Raw genomic sequence first — 24,346 nt, forward strand, 5'->3', positions numbered from 1 at the left:
ATAATAAACAGAGGAAAACAAAGCAGAACATGAAACGTTAATTTAGCAGAATATCATGAACCATATAACCATATAACAATTACAGCACGGAAACAGGCCATCTCGACCGTTCTAGTCCATGCCGAACATGTATTCTCCCCTAGTCCCATACACCTGCGTTCAGACCATAACCCTCCATACCTTTCCCGTCCATATAACTATCCAATTTATTTTTAAATGATAAAAACGAACCCACCTCCACCACCTTCACTGGAAGCTCATTCCACACAGCCACCACTCTCTGAGTAAAGAAGTTCCCCCTCATGTTACCCCTAAACTTCTGTCCCTTAACTCTCGTGTCCCCTTGTTTGAATCTTCCCTACTCTCAGTGGGAAAAGCTTATCCACGTCAACTCTGTCTATCCCTCTCATCATTTTAAAGACCTCTATCAAGTCCCCCCTTAACCTTCTGCGCTCCAAAGAATAAAGCCCTAACTTGTTCAACCTTTCTCTGTAACTTAGTTGCTGAAACCCAGGCAACATTCTAGTAAATCTCCACTGTACTCTCTCTATTTTGTTGACATCCTTCCTATAATTAGGCGACCAAAATTGTACACCATACTCCAAAATTGGCCTCACCAATGCCTTGTACAATTTTAACATTACATCCCAACTTCTATACTCAAACAGGAAGAAATCTTCAAACTAAGGTTAGAATATTTTTAAAAAGGAAGAGGCAGAGATACAGGCAGTGCTTGAGTGATTAGAAATAGTTCACAATTTACACATAAGGGAATGGAAAATGATAACACATAAAGCAAGGTGTAATGTATTTGGTTTAAGGAAAATGGGTGGAATGGAAACAAATATAAGTGTTAAGTTTAGATATGATTATTACGGTTATGAGGATGTATTGTAAGATTACTTTAATAATACAATTTTGCAACAGTGTATTAATCAATTATATTTTAGGTTAAGAGCATATACCATGAAATAGAAATGGTGTTACCTGCCTCCAAGTTAAAGGGGGCGGAGTGTATGCATGAAATATAACTAACATATTTGATGTCTCGCGCAATGGTACGCATGCGCAGGAGAGACTCTAGGTGGCGTCCTGAAATAGTGGCTTGTTAGTCCGAGTATTATTTAATGTCCGTTTCCAGCACCAATATACAACAGTATCACAGCCACACTGCTCTCTGCGACTTGCTTCACTCATTCTCTGCAGTCAATGGGCTTCTGCTTGTCAGTGCCTGGGCCTGTGCCTCGCTCTGCGACTGTGTGAACGGGCAAGGTGAGTGAGTCAGTGTTTTAAGGTATTTGTCTCAATTGGAGTTTTACCTCTGGGCCCCCAGTCCCACGTGTTGATCTCTGCCTCTCTGGTATTCTCTACTCCTTATGGTTAGGTTAGGGGCGGGTTGTGAATGTAGGTGATGCCGCGGTACTGCGTCTCCACCAGCGAGCTGGGAAATGCCGAGGCTGGGCACCAAACGTTGGACAGAGCGGGCAGAGGGAAGCGACACCAGAACAGGTACAGAGCTGGATATACACACACGCACACAGACACACGCACAATGCTGGCTGCTGCCCTCAACGACAGCAGCTTCTCATTCCATCCCGCGAAACCATTGCATCGTCAACGAGTGAGAAAACCACCTCCTCGTCCTCTTTAGTTCAATGTTCAGCCTGCCCGGGAAGAGTATAGGCGACAAACACAGCGTGGGTTTATTGGTGTGTGTGTGTGTCTCCCTCCCTGGGGCAGCTGAGACCAGTGTCAGTAGACAATGATGAGAGGGCATTCTGTCCCCCGTGGAAGCTGGAGAAACCTGCCTTGCCCACTACTCAGCCAAGCCAGTAACAGTCACAGGTCAAGCTAAAGGGAGTGCCCCTCTGCTCTCTGCAGGGTTGCCATAGTCTGCTCTGAACGGAAGCTACGCAAGGGGGAGTAGTTGTTTGTGTTTGACTTTTTCACGGGAGGAGTGGGGGCAGCATCTGACATAATCCACGTACTGTAGGCGGGGGCCATGGAGGAGATTCCTCCAGCTGGCTGTCTCAGCCATCCATTGTTCTCACACACCTGGTATTGATTTGGCAGTTCATGTGTTATTGGAGTACGACTAATTGTGTTCAATAGTCATTTTTAAACAGGATGGGGAGGGAGGGTGGGGATATGTTTGTGTCTGAGGTATTTGTGGAAGAGAAACACAGAGCATGGAAACTACAGTATTAGTATCACTTTCCTAGTTTTCATACATTGCAGCTCTTCTGCCTGACTCGCATTTAATCATCGAGTGTAGTCTTTTAGAGGGGAGATCTGATTTTAGCTGGTTTTAAAGGATCTGTTTTTGTAGAATCCCTATTGAGTATTGTAATACTGCTCCTACACCCTGTGTGTCACTAAACAGGCGAGCAAATATTATTGTGTAATAAAACCCAAAAAACAGCTTTGAATGTGTTCTACTCTTTGCAAATGATCCACACTGCGTATGCAAAAATGCTGGAGAAACTCAGCGGGTACAGCAGCATCTATGGAGCGAAGGAAATAGGCAACGTTTCGGGCCGAAACCCGTCTTCAGGCTGATGCTACATCAAAGATCCTCTATAATCTTTGTGCTACACTGGGTATGGGCGTGATCACTTATTTCCCCCCTCCCATCCCCGGTTATCAGTCACTGTGGCGTCGCTGCTCAGAGCTGCCTCTGCGCTGCCCCATAAGTAGAACATAGAGTGTAGGAAGGAACTGCAGATGCTGCTTTACACCAAAGATAGACACAAAATGCTGCAGTAACTCAGCGGGACAGGCATCATCTCTGGAGAAAATGAATAGATGATGTTTCAGGTCGGAACCCTACTTCAGACCATAGAACAGTATAGCACAGGTACAGGCTCTTCGGCCCATAATGTCTGTGCCGAACATGATGCTAAGTTAAACTGATCGCGTCTGCCTGCACGTGATCCATATCCCTCCATTCCCTGTATACCCACGTGCATATCTCAAAGCCTCTAATGCTACTGTCTTATCTGCCTCCACCACCATCCCCAGCAGCGTGTCCCAGGCCCCCACAACTCCTTTAAACGTTGCGCCTCTCACCTTATAGTTCTACCATGTAGCCTTTGACATTTCCACACTGGGTAAAAAAGGTTCTCCCTTCCCTCATAATATATATATACCTCTACCTGGTCTCCCCTCATCCTCAAAGCGATTGAGATAAAACAATCCAGGTTTGTCCAATCTCTGCTTGTAGCTGGTCTCCAATGTCCAGCGTTTCCTGTTACTTCAGACCTGCAGTCTTTACTTCATTAACTCTTCATGTGGAGAAATGGGGTGAACAGAGAAGGAACCTGGGCAAAGGAGCCAAGGCTGATTCTGAGCTACGACAAGGGTTTAAAAAGCAGACAAGGCCCCCCCACCCCCCACCCCACTGCTGGTTCTGGCTGTTAATTCGATGTCAAAAAAAGATGCAAAGTGCTGAAGCGCCTCAGTGGGTCAGGCAGCATCTGTGGAGAACATGGAAAGGCGATGTCTCGGCTCGGGACCCTTCCTGAGACTGATTGTGGTGGGCTAGAAGAGAGGAGAGCAGGACAAACCTGGCCAACTGACCATTGGGCAAAGGCCGGATAGGAAAAGACAAGAGGTATGTGATGGGGATAGAAGAGGCATCAATTGTGAAGCCAGAGGAAGGAATATAGGTGGAGGGAGAGGGATAAATGGGTGAGCAACAAGATGAGGCACGGGGAGAAGTTTTATTTTAGATGCAGCGCGGAAACAGGGCCTTTCAACTCCATCGATCCCCGCACACTAACACTATCCGACACATTTGGGGCAATTTACATTTCTTACTGAAGCCAATTAACCTACAAACCTGTATCAGAATCTTCTGGGAATATTTTGAGGACGTAACTAGGAAAATTGACAAGGGAGAGCCAGTGGATGTAGTGTACCTGGACTTTCAGAAAGCCTTTGATAAGGTCCCACATAGGATATTAGTGGGCAAAATTAGAGCACATGGTATTGGGGGGGGGGGGGTGTAAGACATGGATAGAAAATTGGTTGGCAGACAGGAATCAAAGAGTAGGGATTAACAGGTCCATTTCAGAATGGCAGGCGGTGACTTGTAGGGTATCGCAATGCTCGGTGCTGGGACTGCAACTATTCACAATATGCATTATGATTTAGATGAAGGGATTAAGAGTACATTAGCAAATTTGCAGATGGCACAAAGCTGGGTGGCACTGGTGTGTGGAGGATGCTATGAGGATGCAGGGTGACTTGGACAGGTTGGGTGAATGGGCAGATAGAAATATGGAGCTGAGGTTACAATCAAAATGGTTGTAATGGTATCCAATGGCGTTTAATATTATTATAGGGTGGCAGGTGAGGAATTTATTCCTTGGAGCACAGGAGGCTGAGGAGGTGATTTTATAAAATCAGAGAATGGGTGAATGTACAGAGATTGTGTTCGAGGTTGAGGAATCAAGAACTATGTATTCCCCCGACGATTAACTGAGTCAAGAATCGCAACCTAAAACGTTGCCTCTCCATGTTCTCCACAGATACTGTGTGCCCCATTGAGTTACTCCAGCACTCTGCCTTTTTGTGAACTAGCATTTGCAGTTCCTTGTGTCTGCGCCTTCCGGGTACACAGTAGCACATGTCCCTCTAGTGGTCAAGGAGCTTAGTGCAGACCAGAAGACAATATAGTGGCTTCCAGTGTTTTACTGTAGTGTCATATGTACCGAAACGGGACAATGAAATCCTTATTTACAGCAGCACAGCAGGTTTGTAAACACCACTCAATAGATTATTTAATGAATAAACAATAAAAAAAGTTCAATACATAAATATTAGCGCAAAACAAACCCGATTCATTCATCACAACTTTTGATGAGAGATTCATTCTACCCAGGTGTACTTTTCCACGAGAGCAGGTGACCCAAGGGTTTCAGTGGCCCAGACCTATTCCTATTGATCAGCTACATAGTACTCGACTATTGGGGAAATATAATGATCTACTTTTGTTGGAAGTGCAGTAAAGCAGGATATAAAGAGGGAGTGTTTCTGCATGAAACTAGGAAGTCAAGTGCTATGCTATGGGAAGTGGAAGAGGAAAAGGCCACAGTTAGATCAGCCATGATCTTACTGACTGGTGGCTGGTTTGAGTCTACATTGCCTTACTCTGCAGTTGATTAATAATCACTTCTCAGCCACACTTCAGCTAGGAAGCCTCCAGGTGCTGCAGCATGTTTAAAGTAATGGCCAGGCAATGATATGAAGGAACAGGGGTCCCACACATTGCTGGCACACAGGTGTGTGGGAAGGAACTGCAGATGCTTGTTTAAACCGAAGATAGACTCAAAAAGCTGGAGTAACTCAGCGGGACAGGCAGCATCTCTGGAGAGAAGGAATGGGCGATGTTCTGGGTCAACAGCCTTCTTCAGACTGGTTAGGGACGGGAAACAAGAGATATAGACGATGATGAAAGATAAAGAACATGGCACACAGGTTGTTATTCCATCAGCCTGTTTGTTACAGGAGCTAGTTGAGATGGCCAGCTCGGCCCCTGCTAACTGTCATAAGTGATAGGAGCAGAATTAGGCCAAGTCTGCTCCAACATTCAACCATGGCTGGTCGATCTCTCCCTCTCAAATTCATTCTCCTGCCTTCTCCCCATAACCCGACCTGTGCTAATCAAGAATCTATCTATCTCTGCCTTAAATCTATCCACTGACTTGGTCCCCACAGCCGTCTGTGCCAATCATTTCCAGATTCATCACCGTCTGATTACATTTTTGCATATCTTTCATTTTTTCTTTATCTCACTATATCACCGTCTATATCTCTCGTTTCCCTCTCCCCAGAATCTGTCAGAGGAAGGGTCTCGACCCGAAACGTCTCCAGAGATGCTGCCTGACCCGCTGAGTTACTCCAGCATTTTGTGTCTCCCTGCACTACATGGTCAGAGTGCCAGCAAGAGTGTTATGCCTTGGTGATATGTAAACTGCAGAGCCCACATGAGAGTATCATTGCTACAAACGGAGCAAGCCAGTAACCCGTCTGCGTAGAGTGCCTTTCACAATGTCCCACAACACTTTACAATCAATAAAAAAGATTTTAATTGCCGGCCCTGCTGTTAACACTGGAAGGCAGGCCGCCAAAACGCAGACTGCGGCTCCCACAAGCAATGAGGTAATGTCCAGTTAATATAGAAACATAGAAAATAGGTGCAGGAGTAGGCCATTCGGCCCTTCAAGCCTGCATCGCCATTCAATATGATCATGGCTGATCATCCAACTCAGTATCCTGTACCTGCCTTCTCTCCATACCCTCTGATCCCTTTAGCCACAAGGGCCACATCTAACTCCCTCTTAAATATAGCCAATGAACTGGCCTCAACTACATTCTGTGGCAGAGAATTCCAGAGATTCACCACTCTCTGTGTGAAAAATGTTTTTCTCATCTCAGTCCTAAAAGACTTCCCACTTATCCTTAAACTGTGACCCCTTATTCTGGACTTCCCCAACATTGGGAACAATCTTCCTGCATCTAGCCTGTCCCCAAGAATTTTGTACGTTTCTATAAGATCCCCCCTCAATCTTCTAAATTCTAGCGTGTACAAGCCGAGTCTATCCAGTCTTTCTTCATATGAAAGTTCTGACATCCCAGGAATCAGTCTGGTGAACCTTCTCTGTACTCCCTCTATGGCAAGAATGTCGATGCTTTAGAGATCTTGATGGAGGAATAAATATTTGTCTTGGATCTAAACAGTCACGGGATCATTTAGCTTTAAGCTGCTGGGTGGGATGGGGAGTTGCAGACAGACGAGATAGGACACTTCATTTTTCACCAGTGCCTAAAGGAGAGGTCTAGACCTTTGATGTACAGGAAGGAACCGCAGATGCCAATTTATTACAGGAGACAGGCACAAAATGCTGGAGTAACTCAGCGGGTCAGGCAGCATCTCTGGGGAAAAGGAATAGGTGACGTCTTGGGTCAGGACCCTTCTTCAGATTCTGGACCTTTGCTGTTTGCAATACACCATGAGGGACCACGGACACGTTAGCACATGATAAACAGCAGTGATCTGGAGCCAGATGGCTGGTCTCCATCCAGAGAACAAAATGGGCAAAGGAATGGCAGATGCTATTTAATCCTGAAAGAAATCATGGCATTCTGGTAGAAAGAATTCAGGATAAAATGGTGGCATCAAGTATTGAAGAAGTAACAACTTGGTTTATCAGTGGTGCAGCTGCTCGAGAGACCTCAGGTGCTCTCTGTGTGGAGTTTCCACAATATCCCTGTGTCTGTATGGGATGCTCCGGTCTCACACAGGATTGTAGGTCAATTGGGTTGTAAATCACACTTGGTGAGCAGGGAGTGGATGACAAAGTGGGATCACAGAACTAGTGTGAATGGCTGGTGGACACAAAGAGCTGGAGTAACTCAGCGGGACCGGCAGCATCGCTGGAGGGAAGGAACGGGTATCTTTTCGGGTCGAGGCCCCTCTCCGGACTGAATGTCACGGGAAAGGGAAACGGGAGATATAGACGAAGATGTAGAGAGATAAAGAACAATGAGTGAAAGATGTGCAAAAAAGGGACCATGAAACAGGCTGTTGTCAGCTGTTTGTTGGGTGAGAACAGCTAATGGACAGTCAGCATGGAGTAATTGATCTGACCTTGAGCAGGGCCTCGACACTGAAACGTCACCCATTCCCTCTCTCCAGAGAGCAGCCAGTCCTAAGGAGTTACTCCAGCATCTTCTGACCTTGAGAGAAGTGGTTTGGAGGTCCCAGCGGCGTCTGAGACACAAGTACTCACCTTCCTCCACGCAGACACTGCGACTTCCTCAACATTTCCGCCTCAACATTTGTAGCAAATAAAAAAGCATAAATACATGTGAAAAAATAACTTGATTTATTGAATTTCCCCCCTGAAACAATCCTGGTTTGCTGCTAGTATCCATGGAAAAGAATAATATACAACAGAATTAAGAGATTCCCTGAAAAAAAAAAAAAAAATCAAGACATTTGTTACAGGCAACATCGTAATGTGAACAAATCCGACAGAAAACTAACATTTAAATAGAGAGCGAGAGACTCCATCAATCATAACTTACATAAATAAGTACAAAACCAAAATACAACAGGAGGGTTATTGGTTATTCTGCAAAGGCTTCAGTGATAAGTTCATAAACAGGTGAAGGCTCCATCTCTGTCACACCCATTGTTTTCAAGCAGAGGCCAGCCAGCAATACACTACACCAGGCGCCGGGATCAGTCAGCTACAACCATGATTTCAGGACATACAAACTCTCCCCCTGAGCTTCGGCCACCAACAACCTGGGGGGGGGGGGGGCAATGGCAGCGCAGAGGCCAGGTCTGTACAGGTGGACACACCTGTACATTGGCCGTTGCACACCAGCACAGTGCCCCACAACCTGCACGTTTAACCTTGATTATCCGTCACTTTTACACTATTATACATGGAGAAAGGGCCTGAACTCTGCTATCGCTGTAGGGCCAAACTCAATTCATCCAGGTTCAGGAACAGTGCCAGTGGCAACTCGCTAATAGGGTGGCAAGTGTTGAGTTGGAGTCAGGATCTAGATCGCTGGGTCAGAACCTGCTCCCCCCCCCCCCCCCCCCCCATGCAGCCTCTCTGCCTGTTTGGGCCAATGGCTCTGCTCCCTTGGATGGATGGAGTGGGGGGGGTGGGGGGGGAAGGGAGCAGGTTCTGACCCAGAGATCCAGATCTTGACCCAACTCAACACTCAACACTTGGCACTCTATTAACGAGTTAGATCTGAGCTAGTTAGATCTGAGCTAAAGGGCTTGTCAACTTGTCAATTGGCAAAGGTGCCTGAAAGGGAAGCTGGATAGGTCTGATGGAGGAGGACTTCCGGACAAGCAACAGAGGCTGCTACTGTGATGGGCAAACACTTCACACTTGTTGGGATGATTGGACACATTTGAGTTCTGTAGAACCCCATATATTGCCCTTGCCGTTTGCTCCAGCCAGTCTCACGGCAGCTCGGATACAGGGCGCCTACAAGCAGGCCGTTCCCCAAGGCACTGGAGGACAAGGGTCCACCCTCACTCCTCTACCCTTCCCCAACGGCCCATGTCAAAGACCACATCAAGGGCAATGTTTAAGAAGGAACTGCAGATGCTGGAAAATCGAAGGTAGACAAAAATGCTGGAGAAACTCAGCGGGTGCAGCAGCATCTATGGAGCGAAGGAAATAGGTGACGTTTTGGGTCTCGACCAGCATTTTGGTCTATTATCAATAGTGCTGACCTATTTGAAATCAAAAGAGTGATGGAGAGTTTTTGGTCAGGTCACAAATTTTGCACCTTCGATATTTCTGTATTCCCTTGTTCTTGAGTTGAAGTTTTATCCATCATTCAGGTGAGTATCGTCGCCTTTTTCCTTCGCTCCATAGATGCCGCCTCACCCACTGAGTTTCTCCGGCATTTTTGTCTAACATCAAGGGCAATGAGGGCTTTTGCATATTGTAAAACTGCCCTTGGGGGGGGGGGGGGGGGGGGGGGGGGGGGGGGGGGGGGGGGAGATAATGCACAAGTGTAAAGGTCCCTGTAGTCACTGGCAGGGCAGCAGGTACCGGGTACATGTGGAGCACTCACCCAGCGAGACTCAGCAGCATCCAACACACACACAATACTGCACGTGACAATAAAGCATCATCAGTTATACTGGGGCCACACTGCGGCCCCCCCCCGCGGGGCCAGAGGACAAAGGGCCAGAGCGACTGCATGTCACTGAGACCCACACACAGACCAGGGATGAGCCGTGCAATCCAAATGAAACATTTCACACCAACATGGAGACTCCGTGGAGTTGATGTTAGTTATGAAGGTCAACACTATTGACTTTTCCTTTATGCAGACTAGTTAAGGGAAGAGTTAGGCATCTTGCAGGAAATAAAGAGTGAAGAGAGGGAGGGAGGGAGAGGGGGCAGGGACACCGCAGCACCTTCAGACCCACGACAGGGCTTCATAGAGAGAGAGCCGGCAGCCGGCAGCTGGAGGGTGGGGAAGCAGCAATGCTTCAGAGTGGCACCAGTACATCGTTCTGGCTCCTTGCCTGGTGGTCTGGGCAAGTGGGGGTGGGGAGAGTGAATCTAGGCATCCTGAGCACCAGGGGGTCGACGCTGTCAAGAGTGGCGACGGTGGCCGTTTCATCAGCCAAACATGCCATGCAGGAGTGACGAGGCCAGGCTATACAAGGCCTTGCAGTCCGTACCGTGTGGGAGCTGCAGCAGCGGCTGATGCGGGCGGGGGAGCTGCGGCCAACCTCAAGCTGATCGGCAATGGACGTTCCCCCCCCCCCCCAGAAACTCACCGCCATCCACCACGGGGGCAAGAAGGTCTGGTCTCTGAAGGTGTGTGTGTGTGTGTGTGTGTGTGTGTGAGTGTGTGTGTGTGTGTGTGTATGTGTCTGTGTCTGTGTGTGTGTGTGTGTGTGTGTGTGTGTGTGTGTGTGTGTGTGTGTCTGTGTGTGTGTGTGTGTGTGTGTGTGTGTGTGTGTGTGTGTGTGTGTGTGTGTGTGTGTGTGTTGTGTGTGTGTGTGTGTGTGTGTGTGTGTGTGTGTGTGTGTGTGTGTGTGTGTGTGTGTGTGTGTGTGTGTGTGTGTGCGTGTGAGAGTGTGTGTGTATGTGTGTGTGTGTGTGTGTGTGGACAGGTGGTTTCAGCGGCCAGTCTTGTAGAGGAAACCATCACCACACCCCGAGCCAGATCCTCATACACACAGCACACATGCACCATGGAGCTACTAACCATCCCTGCACCAACCAGAATAAAACTAACCCGTGGAGATTACAGAGCAGGGGACACTCCAGAGCTTGGAGCCCAGCTCGTGTCTTCCCTACTCCCTGCATCATCAAGTTACAGCCCCCAGCTAACTACTCCTAAATATCTCACACCATGAGTTTCACTTGGATCACCATTGATTGAACGGCATTTGGCTCCCATGGCTCTGATAAGCCTGGAAGCGGTTTATTTGCCTTTTTCCCCTCTTCCGACACACGCATCAACCCATTTATTTAATCTTCCATTAAAACTGGTTCATTACAAATGGGGTTACTAGTTAGACAGCACAAGGCTTCAGTAAATCACAGACATGGCCGAGCATTCACTACCATCAATATTTGTCAGCAAAATCTGTGTCCAACATTGAAATGATTCACCCGATGGCTTCACAAGAGCTCGCTCAGCTTGTCTCCTTCCCCACTCTCAACCCAACATAGCATGGCCCAATGTGAGCAGGTGTGAGTGGACTCAGTGTGGGTCAGAGGGCCTGCCTCCATGCTACATCTTCCAACCAACAAGACCTACAATTCCTCCTTGTAAATCACAGGAGGGACAGGAACCCACGCAGTCTCCACTTGCAGAACAAGCCACAGAGTGCTGGAGTAACTCAGCGGGTCATGCAGCATCTGTGGAGAACATGGATAGGTGACTTTTCACAGAGTGCTGGAGTAACTCAGCGGGTCAGGCAGCATCTGTGGAGAATATGGATCCTTCTTCCAAAATGACTGTGGTTGGGGGGAGGGGGGGGAAAGAAAACTGTAAGGGTCCCGACCTGAAACGTCACCTATCCATGTTCTCCACAGATGCTGCCTGACCCGCTGAGTAAGCCTGCACCTGCAGTTCCTCGTGTCTCCACAAGTAGATCCCCTCAGGATATAATGAAGAGCTAACCGGCTGTGAGGCAAAGGGAGGGTTCTGTACACAGTCAACTCAAGACTTGGATCCTAGCGACACGTCACCGGTCCACCGAACAGCCAGGCGTGTGGTGCCGAGGGGAGAGGGGGGACACTGCCTCTCTGCTTTGGAACTCCTTTTGCAAGGAGATCGCTTTTGAGCATTGCACAACTCAATGTTGCCGTCTTGCCCTTTGATGTACCAGCTACACAACCTGCACCATTGTGCATTTGAGAGCATCCAGAAACTTGCGGTTCGGAAGTCCCAAAGGCCATCAAACTCAACTTCAGTCAGGGGGGGAGAATCAGTGATGTTGAGGATGGAGGGGGAAGGAGGAGGTGTACTGTGGTGTGGAAGATGCAATGGCAACCGATAGGGTGTCGCTGCCAGCATTGCAAGGATGCAGCAGAGATGATTGTACAAGGTTGGAGCTGTTTTATTTGGACCAGAGTTTGAGAGAAGAGTAGAGGAAATAGAATGACCAATTCCCCTTTGTAGTTGAAACCCAGGCAAGCGGGAAGAGGATGTGGGGGTGGGGAAGGATTAGAGGGGAGAGGTATTTATGCCACAGACTGTCATTAGGGCATTGAACTCACTGGCGGAGACCCTGCCCACATTTCAACAGACTTGCATGTGGAGCAGAGCTGAGACGGGCAGGGTTACGAGCCCCGTATACTCATCGGTGGGGGTCAGGACGAAGAACTCCCTCAACACAATGGGTCAAATGCACTCTGGTGATGCTGGCTTTTTGTGATACACAAGGGGATCAGTCAGCTAGGCAACTTGCTTAAGAAAGAACTGCAGATGCCTTAAGGGGTTGGACAGGCTAGAAGCAGGAAGATTGTTCCCGATGTTGGGGAAGTCCAGAACAAGGGGGGTCACAGTCTAAGGATTAGGGGGAAATCTTTTAGGACCGAGATGAGGAAAACATTTTTCGCACAGAGAGTGGTGAATCTGTGGAATTCTCTGCCACAGAAAGTAGTTGAGGCCACAGTTCATTGGCTATCTTTAAGAGGGAGTTAGATGTGGCCCTTGTGGCTAAAGGGCGTTCAGGGGGTATGGAGAGAAGGCAGGTACAGGATACTGAGTTGGATGATCAGCCATGATCATATTGAATGGCGGTGCAGGCTCGAAGGGCTGAATGGCCTACTCCTGCACCTATTTTCTATGCTGGAGAAACTCGGCGGGTGAGGCAGCATCTGTGGGGAGAAGGAATAGGTGATGTTTCGGGTCGAGACCCGTAAGGGTCTCGACACGAAACGTCACCTATTCCTTCCCTCCACAGATGCTGCCTCACCCGCTGAGTTTCCAGAAGGGCCTCGGACCTGAAACGTCACCCATTCCTTCGCTCCACAGATGCTGCCTCACCCGCTGAGTTCCTCCAGCATTTTCTGTCCAGCCAAGCAACTTGGTCAACATGGACGAGAAGGGGCCCCCGAAGAGCCTCCGCTATCTGCGATGGATAACGCTGACTTCTGGGACCAATGCCAGCCGTCGAAGGGCAAGCAGCTGGTCTGCTAATGTCCAGGTTGGTGTGGAGTTCAAGGCAGGGAAAGAGACAGGTTAAAGCAACCACCCCCCCCCCCCCCCCCCCCCCCCCCCATCCCATCCTCGCTCATTAAATTAAACGACTATATTACAACAAAACTAAACTGCTGTGCCTAATAAATACAGCCATCGCACCCAAGGGCATTCATTCACTTGCCCATCTCACCCACACCACACACAGGATTTACCACCACCACTGGAATCCACACAGATCATGACCGACTCTCCCTCTCTCCACACTGGCTCCCCGACCTGCACACTTCCAGCAGTATCTACCTCTGTTCCCCGCAGGCTCGAGACAGCCCAGTGTCTTACAGTAGACATTAAATTAACCACAAACTTGCCAACCTTCTCAGCTGCGGCCATCAGCGACCCTCACCCCAAATCTCAAAACGTATACGCAGCCACTTTATTCGGTAGGTTGTACCTAAATAAGAATAAATGCCCTTCTTAATTCTTTAAGGGAAATATTCAGGCAAGAACGCACACAGCTTATAGATTGTGTGTGTGTACTGTGCAGAGCAGCGGGTGCTTTCAGCCTTGCATCATTTAGATTCAATAATATCGTTGAGTAATAAGGGAGTCTGGATCGGAGACAGAGCACGGTGTTGGCCATGACCACAATGGCCCGTGCTCCAAACTACCACCACCACCTCTACACGCACACACATACACGCACGCGCACTCACACATGCGCACATATACACGCGCATGTACACACATGTGCGCACATACATGCGCATGTACACACATGCACGTACACATACCCGCGCATGTACACGCGCACACATACACGCGCATGTACATGCACACGCATGTATACACGCACGTACACACATACCCCATGTACACGCGTGCACACACATACACGTGCATGCACATATGCACACGCATGTATACACACGCACGTACACACACACATATTCGCGCATGTACACGCGTGCACACACACACACACACACGCGCATGTACACACACACGCATGCACTCTTCACCCGAGGGACATTACGGGCATGTGAACATTTGCTGATTTCCCAGCTGTGGCCAATCTATCAACTCAATGTATAAAGCTCTTGTCACCGACACTTGCTGGGATATTTCTCCATCTTAACTGACCTGCAGCTGCCAGATTTGCAAGATATTTTCCAAAACAAGAAGGTGCAATTGTCAGTCATCTATTTTGTTTGTTTTTAAAAAGCCAGCGATGCAGCTTTTACGGTGAGCGCTTTGCGAGTTCAGTGCCAGGCCGGGCTGTGGGTCTCACTTCTTCTTGCTGCCTTTCTTCTTGTCCGGCTTGCCCTGCTGGGTGATGAGTGTGTGAGGCATGACCAGCATGCTGCCGTTGTTGGCATATTGCAGGGTGTACTGGCTGGGGCAATAGGGCCTCCCGTCCTCATCGCGCAGGCGGTCAAACACCTCCTGGTAAAGGCCCTGCAGTTTCTGCTTCATCTGCCGCAGGGACTTGACAAAGTCCACCTTCTCCTTCAGTAGCCGGGCCTTCTGCTTCTTCAGCTGCTCCACATCCTGGTCCAGGTTGAGGATGGTGTCCAGCTTGCGCTTGCGGCAGTTCTGAGCCGCCAGCTTGTTCTTGCCCCTGCGCCGGATGTCGCGGATCAGGGCGAGCTGGGGCTCCGTCAGATGGGCCTTCTTCAGCAGCTCGTTGAACTCGTCCACGGGCAGGTTGACGATCTTGTCGTTGGTGAAGGGGATCTTCAGCGCCCTGGCCCGGCGCTCGTCCCGCCCCACGTGCAGGTCGATGCAGCTGCGGCGGGTCTCCCTGAACCCCGCTTTGTAGCCGGGGCTGGGGGGGGAGTGGGGGCTGGAGGCAGAGGCTCCGGGCGGGAGGTTGTAGGTGTGGTTGTGATGGATCTGGTCCAGGTAGGGCAGAGAGTGGAAGTAGCTGGGGTTCTGGTAACTCATGCGGCAGAACTTGCTGAACTCCGGCTGATGGCCTCCCACCGCACCCTGGCCATCCTCCGAATCCGTGTCCTCCGAATCGGAGCTGTAGCCCACCGCTCCCTCCTCGGACAGCGACAGAGAGGAGGACGAGGAGGAGGAGGAGGAGGAGGAGGTGGTGGAGGAGGAGGAGGACTCCGAGCTGCTGGGGGAAACTGGGCTCTGGCTGGAGTCGAGCGAGAGGCCCGAGTCGGAATCGAGCTCCTCTTCAATCTGGGACGTCTCCATTGGGCCGAAACCTTCCTCCATGGCCAGGTCCATCAGGCTGATCTCATCCAACATGGCGTCGTCCAGCAGCCCCCTCAGGGGGTCCGCCATGGCTGGACTGCACGTCTCGTTGCCCGTCCCGTTAATGTGGTGAGGGAAGAGAAGCCCGGTGAAGTTGGTGGAGCCGAAGGTGGTGTCAAAGTCGGTGGAGTTGGTGGAGGCCAGAGGCTGGAGGCTGGGGCCGCTGCCCACTGCCACGTCGGCATTGAAGAAGGCAGGGAAGTCCTGTCCACACAGAGGCAAGGTGGCATCATGGAGGCTGACGTCCTGGTTGATGGTGGTGGTGGGAGGCTGGATGTAGCTCATGGGCAGCTCAGCATTGCCGTTGCTAGTATTGTCACTAAACGAGGCTGCACTGTCGCCCATGTCCATGTCCTGTGTACGGGGTGAGAAACACCATGTTAAACATATTACCTACATACAGCTCATAAGTGATTGGAGCAGTATTCGGCCATTCGGCCCATCAAGTCCATTCAATCATGGCCGATCTATCTTCCCCTCTCAACCCCATGCTCCTGCCTTCTCCCCACAAACCCTGACACTCGTGCTAATCACAAATCTGTCAACCTCCATCTTAAAAACATCCTCCGACTTGGCCTCCACAGCCGTCTGTGCCGCTGAATTCCACAGATTCACCACCCTCTGACTAAAGAAATTCCTCCTCATCTCCCTAAAGGAATGTCCTTTAATTGTAACTCTGGTCCCAGACTCTCCCACTTAAGCATTGACTATGGGGGCTGTGTGTGGTAGTGGGGAGCAGCTGATGGAGACCCAGGAATAGGTGCAGAGCCTGGAGCCAGGTCTGGCATTGGAGCCCACCGGGAAGGCCCAGTGCATGCTTACAGCAGCAGTGCATGCTGCAGCCTGGGTAAAGCCTGCTCTACCCGTGTTCGTGCAACACTAGGTGGTGAGGGTGAGGGTGATGCAGGTTTGGGCAGAGTGCACTCCTCCTGCCCATGTCCACACAGACACATTAGTGGGAATGACAGTAGACAGGAGCATGGGGTACTTCAGTTAACACCGCAGCCACATCAGCCCAACTCATGCCGGCCGGTTGGCATTAGCAGCAGCATCCGTGGAGAAAGAAACCGATATATCGCCGGGCAACGGATCAGTCCCGATGTAACGTCAACTGCGGCTCTCTCTCTCCCCACGCATGCGACCCAAGCTGCAGAGTATTGCAGCAGGTACGCAGTGTGTGCTCGTGGTTGCTGGCACCCTCACTCAGGGATACACAAGGCACAGTTTATATCTGCAAGGCCACACACGGCAGGCAGACCCGGCGTGCACGACTTACACCCGCCAGTGGTTTGCAGCTGACGGAGCGTTAAGTTACAGCAAAGCCTAGACAGCGTACCTAGACACAAAGCAAAGAGAAGAAAGGTGCAAAGTGCCCACCTGGAGGTCCATGAGGGACAGGAGGTCCTGCCACTGCTGCTCTAGGTCTAAAGGAGTGTCCTGTGGCGTGAGGAGGGGTGGACGGAGGGTGGTCTGTGAGGATGCAGGCGGGCTGTCACTGGTACTGGCCAGAGCACTGTCTAAAGCCTCATTCAGCTCTGAAGACACGGCCGCTGGAAACTGATAACAGAAGACAGGGCATTCAGTCTCTTGCGGTCCATCAATGTATCCCAGCAGCTTCCTGCGCAACAAGTGCCCACGGAGCGAGTGGCAACACCAGGAGGCATCACGCACACACACCATTCAACCCACGGAGCATGTCACGCCACACTGAGGCCCAGCCAGCGCTGGCTGCTTGACCGTGCCGTACAATAAAGGGACAACAGGCCTCTCTCACTCACTCACTCAGTTTGACTCGATGGTTAGTGGCCGAGTGATTTGCAAACGAGCAGATGCCGTGTCCTGATACCCGGCTAATGAGAACCATGAATACATTCTACAAAACATTCCAGCCAGACTACAGGGCTAATCTGGAGAAACTCAGCTGGTCAGGCAGCATGGAGGGACTAGATAGGTGGCACGGTGGCTCAGCGGCCCAGTCGCTGCCTCACAGCGCCAGAGACCCGGGTTCGATCCCGACTACGGGCACCGTCTGTACGGAGTTTGTACGTTCTGCCCATTGGCCTCGGTAAAAATTGTGAATCCCTAGTGTGTGTAGGATAGTGTTAGCATACGGGGATCGCTGGTCAGTGCAGACTTGGCGGGCCGAAGGGACTGTTTCTGCGCTATATCTCTAAACTAAACATTTTGGATAGGAGTCCTTCTTCATTCTGGGTACCAACCCAAAAAGTGGCCTGCCCATTGCCTCCACAGATGCTGCCTGACCCGGTGAGTTGGTCCAGCTGTTCGTTTAGCTCAAGGTGCCAAGCATCTACAGTGTCTTGTGTCTACATGGGTGATGTGCAGGCTTCAGTGAATAGCTGGGAATACCACCCCAATTAATCCATTAATGGTCCCCTCATCTCACTCTCAAGCTTCCTGCCCTCATTCCTCCCGCTGGAGATGGGTTGGCAGTGCCCAGCGTGCAGTCTTCGATTAGCTTCCCCTCTCCCAAACGGAATCTGAACTTTGGAGACACAAGGTACTGCAGACGTCGCAATCCTGAGCAAAACACAGAGTGCTGGAGAAACTCAGCGAGTCAGGCTGCATTTGTGGAGGGAACGGACAGACGACATCGAGTCTGAAGGGTCCCAAACCCGATCCGATCCAGTGTCTTGACCGTTACCCTCCACAGACGCTGCCTGACCCGCCGATGTCCTCCAGCACCGGCTTTTGAACCGGGACTTCGATGTCTTCACAAATGGCGTGGCTCACCTGTATTCCAGACCTGCCATTCACACGAGGCTCGCAATGACAGTGACTGCTTGACACCAAGTCAACACCCACATCCTCACCTGCAGCTCTGTTCATTCTTCACACTCCCAACCTCAGCAGTTCCCCGTGGCATTGGAACACATGCACTGCTCCGAGTGCAGCCTCCCGCATTTCATCACCCCAACAGTCACAGTATGTTTCCAGCTGCCTTGCTCTTGGAGTTCAAGCATCCCCTTTGTCAATTTTGTTTGTGGTTTGTGTGTGATAACACTTTTGAAGTAACAGCAAATATAGTGTCATACAGCATGGAGACAGGCCATTCGGCCCAGCTCGTCCATGCTGACCGATGATGCCTCATCTAAACTCATCCCGTTGGGCCTTCCACTCTTTCCGATCATGTTCTGATCCAAGTTCCTTGTAAATGGCATTGTCGTACCTGCCTCAACTACGGACAGGAAGATAGACAAAAAAATACTGGAGTAACTCAACGGGACAGGCAGCATCTGTGGAGAGAAGGAATGGGTGACAATTCGGGTCGAGTCCCTTCTTCCGAGTCTCGACCGAAAACGTCACCCATTCCTTCTCTCCAGAGATACTGCCTGTCCCGTTGAGTTACTCCAGCATTTTGTGTCTATCTTCGATTTAAACCAGCATCTGCAGGTCCTTCCTACACATTTCAACTAGGTACAAACTCCGTACAGACAGCACCCATAGTCAGAATCAAAGCCGGGCCTCTGGGTTTCTGTGAGGCAGCAACTCTGCTCCCGTCACCATGCCAACCCTTGTTTTCACACTCCTTCACCCACAGGTTAAAACTCAGGTCCAGCAACCTGTTGTTAATTAACGAGTCAGTGCAGCCTCTTGTGATGTTCACAAGTCATAGTAGAACGAGGCCTTTCGGCCCATCGAGTCTACTCCACCGTTCAATCATGGCTGATCTCTGTCATCTAATCCCATTATCCTGCCTTCTACCCCATAACCATTGACACCCGTTCTAATCAAGAACTTGCCTAATCTAATCTCTGCCTTAAAAATATCCCCCGAGTTGGCCTCCATAGCCCTCTGTGGCAATGAGTTCCACAGATTAACAACCCTCTGGCTAACAAAGTTCCTCCTCACCTCCTTTCAGAAGAGGGCCTTTAATTCTGAGGCCATGACCTCTGGGCCTAGACTCTCACCAGGGGAAACATCCTCTCCAGCGTCCACTCTATCTTTGCCTATCATTATTCAGTACGTTTCAATGTTAACTGACAGCATTTCCAATGTAGGTAAACATCAGGTTACACACAACTGATGTGACCAGGGGGAGAGTCTACACTCCTACATTCATTCTCTCCAGAGATGCTGCCTGTCCTGCTGAGTTACTCCAGTATGGTAGACAAAAGCGCTGGAGAAACTCAGCGGGTGCAGCCGCATCAATGGAGCGAAGGAAATAGGCAACGTTTCGGCCCGAAACGTTGCCTATTTCCTTCGCTCCATTGATGTTACTCCAGCATTATGTGTCAACACTTAAAGAGTTCCGCTCACAGGGAAATGATCATAATGTCTGTGAGTTTGGCATCAGTAATATCCAGAGGGTGCAGGACGAGAGGGTTAACATGCACCTCTGCACTAATCCTTAGCCGTGTGCCAGCAATGCCAAACACTCACTTTGGGAAGCACCCACACCCTGCTGAGGTGAAGGAGAGGAACGACTACCAGCTGCCCACTTTTAGCCAACCTGGACGTAGAACCATAGAAACATAGACATAGACATAGAAAATAGGTGCAGGAGTAGGCCATTCGGCCCTTCGAGCCTGCATCACCATTCAATGTGATCATGGCTGATCATCCAACTCAGTATCCCATCCCTGCCTTCTCTCCATACCCCCTGACCCCTTTAGCCACAAGGGCCACATCTAACCCTCTTAAATATAGCCAATGAACTGGCCTCAACTACCTTCTGTGGCAGAGAATTCCATAGATTCACCACTCTGTGTGAAAAATGTTTTTCTCATCTCGGTCCTAAAGGATTTCCCCTTTACCCTTAAACTGTGACCCCATGTCCGCACACGGCCAGTGAGTCTTGGGTCAATGTCACAAGGGGTTTACCTCAGAATCCTCAGCGAAAGGGAACGTTTCCTCCAGGAGACGGAGACATTCCTCAAAGGAAGGCGTCTGGTCCACCAACTCCGACACCTGCAAAACACCACTGGTCAATGTACAATACAAGATACAATCTTTATTCACTGTCATTTGAACCTCAGTGAGGCTCAAACAAAACTCTGTTTCTACAGCCTTACAAACAAAACAATTCCTGCAAGACACACAAACAATTCACATCACACAAACATTCATCATCAGTGATTCTCCTCCTCACTGTGATGGAAGGCAAAGTCTTTTCTCTCCCCTGCTCTCCATTTTTCTCCCGATGTTGAAGCACCCTGGCGGGCGATGGTAAGTCCCGCGGCCGTTGAGGCCGAGCCGAGTGATGTATGGCCCCGCTCCAGATCTTAATGTCTCAACGGGGAGCCCCCGGCGGGCGTTGGAATGTCCCGTGACCATTAGAGCCGCCCGCGCCGGGCGATGAACGGCCCCGCTCTGGGTCGTTCCAACCCCGCGACACGGGCGGGAGAAGTTGCGTTGCGGAGCTCCGAAATGCGGTCTCCACCAGGCACCCGCGAGCTCCCCGTGTCCTGTCCACTGGGTCTGTGGCCGGAGCCTCCGAGCTCCGAGCAACACAGGCCAAAGCTGCACGAGCGGACAGTCACAAAGCTGCACGATGGGACCATCGCAGAACCAAGGCAACGACCAGATTCAACTTCAGCACCCAACTTTACTTTAGTTCATTGTCACATGTACAATGAAAAGCTTTTGTTGCGTTCTAGCCAGTCAGCGGAAAGACAATACCTTATTACAATGGAGCCATCGGCAGTGTGCAGAATCAAGGGAGGAACGGGATTAATGTTTCATGCAAGATAAAGTCTGATCCGATAGTTCGAGGGTCACCAATGAGGCAGAGGGTAGTTCAGGACCGCTCTCTAGTTGTTGGTAGGATGGTTCAGATGCCCCACAGTTGGGAAGAACCTATCCCTGAATCTTGAGGTGTGCGTTTTCACACGTCTGTACCTCTTGCCCGATGAGAGAGGGGAGAAGATGGAGTGGCCGGGCTTGTTAGGTTTTGGTTGGCAAGGATGCTAAGAGAATCAAGGCAGTCAACGTACAGGCTGGATGCAGTCGAATTAAACCACGGGATCAGAAGAGATGACAAGCACCGTCGCATTTCATGATGTATGTACAGCAGCTGGTAATGCCCCATGATAGACACACACTGCTGGAGTAACTCAGCGGGACAGGCAGCATCTCTGGGGAGAAGGAATGGGTGACCTTTTGGTTGGAGACCCTTCTCCAGATTGAACTTCAGACTTCAGTCTGAAGAAGGGCGTCAGCCCGAACATACTCCAGTTTTTTGTGTCTATCTTCTGTTGAAACCAGCATCTGCAGTTCCTTCCCAATGCACCCTGCTGTTGCCAAATGAGCTTCAGATTAATGAAGGGGAAATATCCAGCAAGTACATTCAAAAGTCAGAATACAGCCACAGCATTGAGTTCACAACTAATGATGTCATGTTGCCTTTTGTGCTTCTATAACTTTGACACAACACTATAGCTAATCAATGTTTGGAAGCATAAACATGAAGGTGTAGCTGCTCCTGCCAGTGCTGCAATTAAAATGACTCATTCAACTCTGACACCGTTATGCAATGAAGGATGTTTGAAGCTACTCCCATGTTCCCCGTTCCCCCTCCCTGCCCTTGGCAAAGGGGCACACCTTCCCATTTGAATGAATCTGCATGAGTGACTGTCCCCACGCACAAACCTTTCCAACGCCGAAACTCAAACCTCCCCCACAATCCACATAGTTCATGGAGACTGGAGTTACAAAATCGTCAAGGAGTCTCAGAAACACACCCACATTCCATGGCCAGAACGAGGCCCAATTTCATTTTTTTTTTTTTTTTTTTTTTTTTTTTTTTTTTTTTTTAAATACAAATAAAAAGCGTCAAGCAGAAACTGAAGCAGATTAATTTTCGGGACAGCTGACAACAACACAAAAGCAAGGCAAGGCCGTGGAGCAAATAGCAAAGCCCTGTAGAGCTGGGCATTAACCCCACAGACACCAGGCCCACGTTGCATTGTTGAACAAGCAATGGCTTTTGTCACAAACTGCTAACCATGCAAAACCCCAGTTATAAACCTCCCCCCCCTCCCCCCCCCCACCCCTCCCTTCCACCCACCGACCCCCAGAACCCTCCCCCTTCCTCAGAACAAGGACATTTGTTTCCAGAGAACACACAGTATTGTGTGGAGATAATAGTTTGTTCAGGACTGCTTACAAAGGAAAATTCATTCGAAAGGACACTTCCCCACTGAACATGCAGCACTGTATCACAGCTAGCTTCATCAGTGAGGATCCATGTGATGCAAGCATTGTGGGTGGAGAGAAACACAAATATATACTTGTGGAAAGACCTTGCTGCATCGCATTCATTTGCCAGGCTTCAGACACATTTGCGCAAATGCGCAAATACGATTTAAACAAGAGGGTGCTGGAGAACCGAACACCAGCCAGCACTTGCAAAAAGAAAAGCAGGTACCGTCTCAGATCAGAGACACAGAGAAAAACAAGTCGGGTTTCCTTAAAGCTGCACCTGCGCTGGGCTGGAGTGTGGCCAGGGTCAGGAGTCTGGCTGGACTCAGGAACACCTGGGGTTAGGGTGTGACTTATGATATTTTTATGCTCCCTTTAAACTTACCAGGTTCACTGGAAGAGTTGAAGAAGGGACTGCAGATGCTGGAAAAAAATCGAAGGTAGATTAAAAATGCTGGAGAAACTCAGCGGGCGAGGCAGCATCTATGGAGTGAAGGAATAGGCGACGTTTCGGGTCTAGACCCAGAAGCATCTATGGAGCGAAGGAATAGGTGACGTTTCGGGTCTAGACCCAGAAGCATCTATGGAGTGAAGGAATAGGTGACGTTTCGGGTCTAGACCCAGAAGCATCTATGGAGCGAAGGAACAGGTGACGTTTCGGGTCGAGACCCTTTCGGGTCTCGACCCAAAACGTCACCTATTCCTTCGCTCCATAGATGCTGCCTCACCCGCTGAGTTTCTCCAGCATTTTTATATGCCATCCCCTTTCCCATCAGAACAGCCCCCTCCATCGACTCTTTTAAGTCAAGACTAAAGACTTATCTATACTCCCAAGCCTTTCCTGACGTCCTCCGAGTCAGCGCTACATGGATATATGCATGTAGTTTGTTTTGTTGTGCTATTCTTATAACAATTGTAAAGCACTTTGGCCAACGAGAGTTGTGTTTTTAAATGTGCTATATAAATAAATGTGACATGACTTCCTTTGATTTTTCCAGCATCTGCAGTTCCTTCTTAAACATTAAGGTTCACTGGAAAATGTCACTACTTTATACAAAAGGAATTCAAAAGTGTTTAGTTATTCATAAGACTAACTAACCAACCAATTGTTTGGAAAATCTTCTAATCCATCAGTGGTAGGAGCAGAATTAGGCCATCTATTCCACCTTTCCATCGCAGCTGATCTATCTCCCCCTCTCAACCCCATTCTCCTGCCTTCTCCCCATAACCCCTGATCAAGAATCTATCTATCTCTGCCTTAAAAAATAACCAATGACTTGGCCTCCACACAGGCTCCTGCACCTATTCCTTCGCACCACAGATTCACCACACTCTGACTAAAGAAATCCCCAAAGTGCCAGATTATTCGTTTACTTACAGTCACATTTCCAACATCTGTAGATTTTATGATACATAAATGTGATTTTTTTTTCTTCCAGAAGTAGAAACAAGGAACTGCAGATGCTGGTTTACAAAGAAAAGACAAAAACTAGGAGTAATTCAGCAGGTCAGGCAGTATTTCTGGAGAACATGGGCAGGTGACGAGTTGGCACCCTTCAGTCTGAAGGGACCCGACACGTCACCTATCCATGTTCCCCAGAGATGCTGCCTGACCCGCTGAGTTACTCCAGCACTCTGTGAAACGTCACCTATCCATGTTCTCCACAGATGCTGCCTGACCCGCTGAGTTACT

The 24,346-nt window shown here is 49.6% G+C and overlaps 1 protein-coding gene across 5 annotated transcripts in view; it reads right to left on the bottom strand.

Moving 5' to 3' along the window:
* Positions 1-7,869: 7,869 nt before the first annotated feature.
* nfe2l1b (nfe2 like bZIP transcription factor 1b) overlaps positions 7,870-24,346 on the bottom strand; it is a 39,510-nt gene continuing 23,033 nt past the window's right edge. The window contains exons 3-6 of one of the 5 annotated variants that reach the window (XR_008725643.1): positions 20,335-20,421; positions 16,870-17,049; positions 14,365-15,846; positions 7,870-7,977 (exon numbers count right to left, since the gene is read on the bottom strand). Coding sequence is in view for 4 of the 5 variants with exons in the window: in XM_055656909.1 (XP_055512884.1) it covers positions 14,509-15,846; positions 16,870-17,049; positions 20,335-20,421 (1,605 nt within the window). In the remaining variant the exon portion in view is untranslated. Of the gene's footprint in view, positions 7,978-12,964; positions 15,847-16,869; positions 17,050-20,334; positions 20,422-24,346 lie in introns of those variants that run through there. The other 4 variants (XM_055656909.1, XM_055656907.1, XM_055656910.1 and 1 more) reach the window with 4 other exon arrangements.

This window comes from Leucoraja erinacea, chromosome 27 (assembly GCF_028641065.1).
Source record: "Leucoraja erinacea ecotype New England chromosome 27, Leri_hhj_1, whole genome shotgun sequence".
Taxonomy (NCBI): Eukaryota; Metazoa; Chordata; class Chondrichthyes; order Rajiformes; family Rajidae; genus Leucoraja; species Leucoraja erinaceus.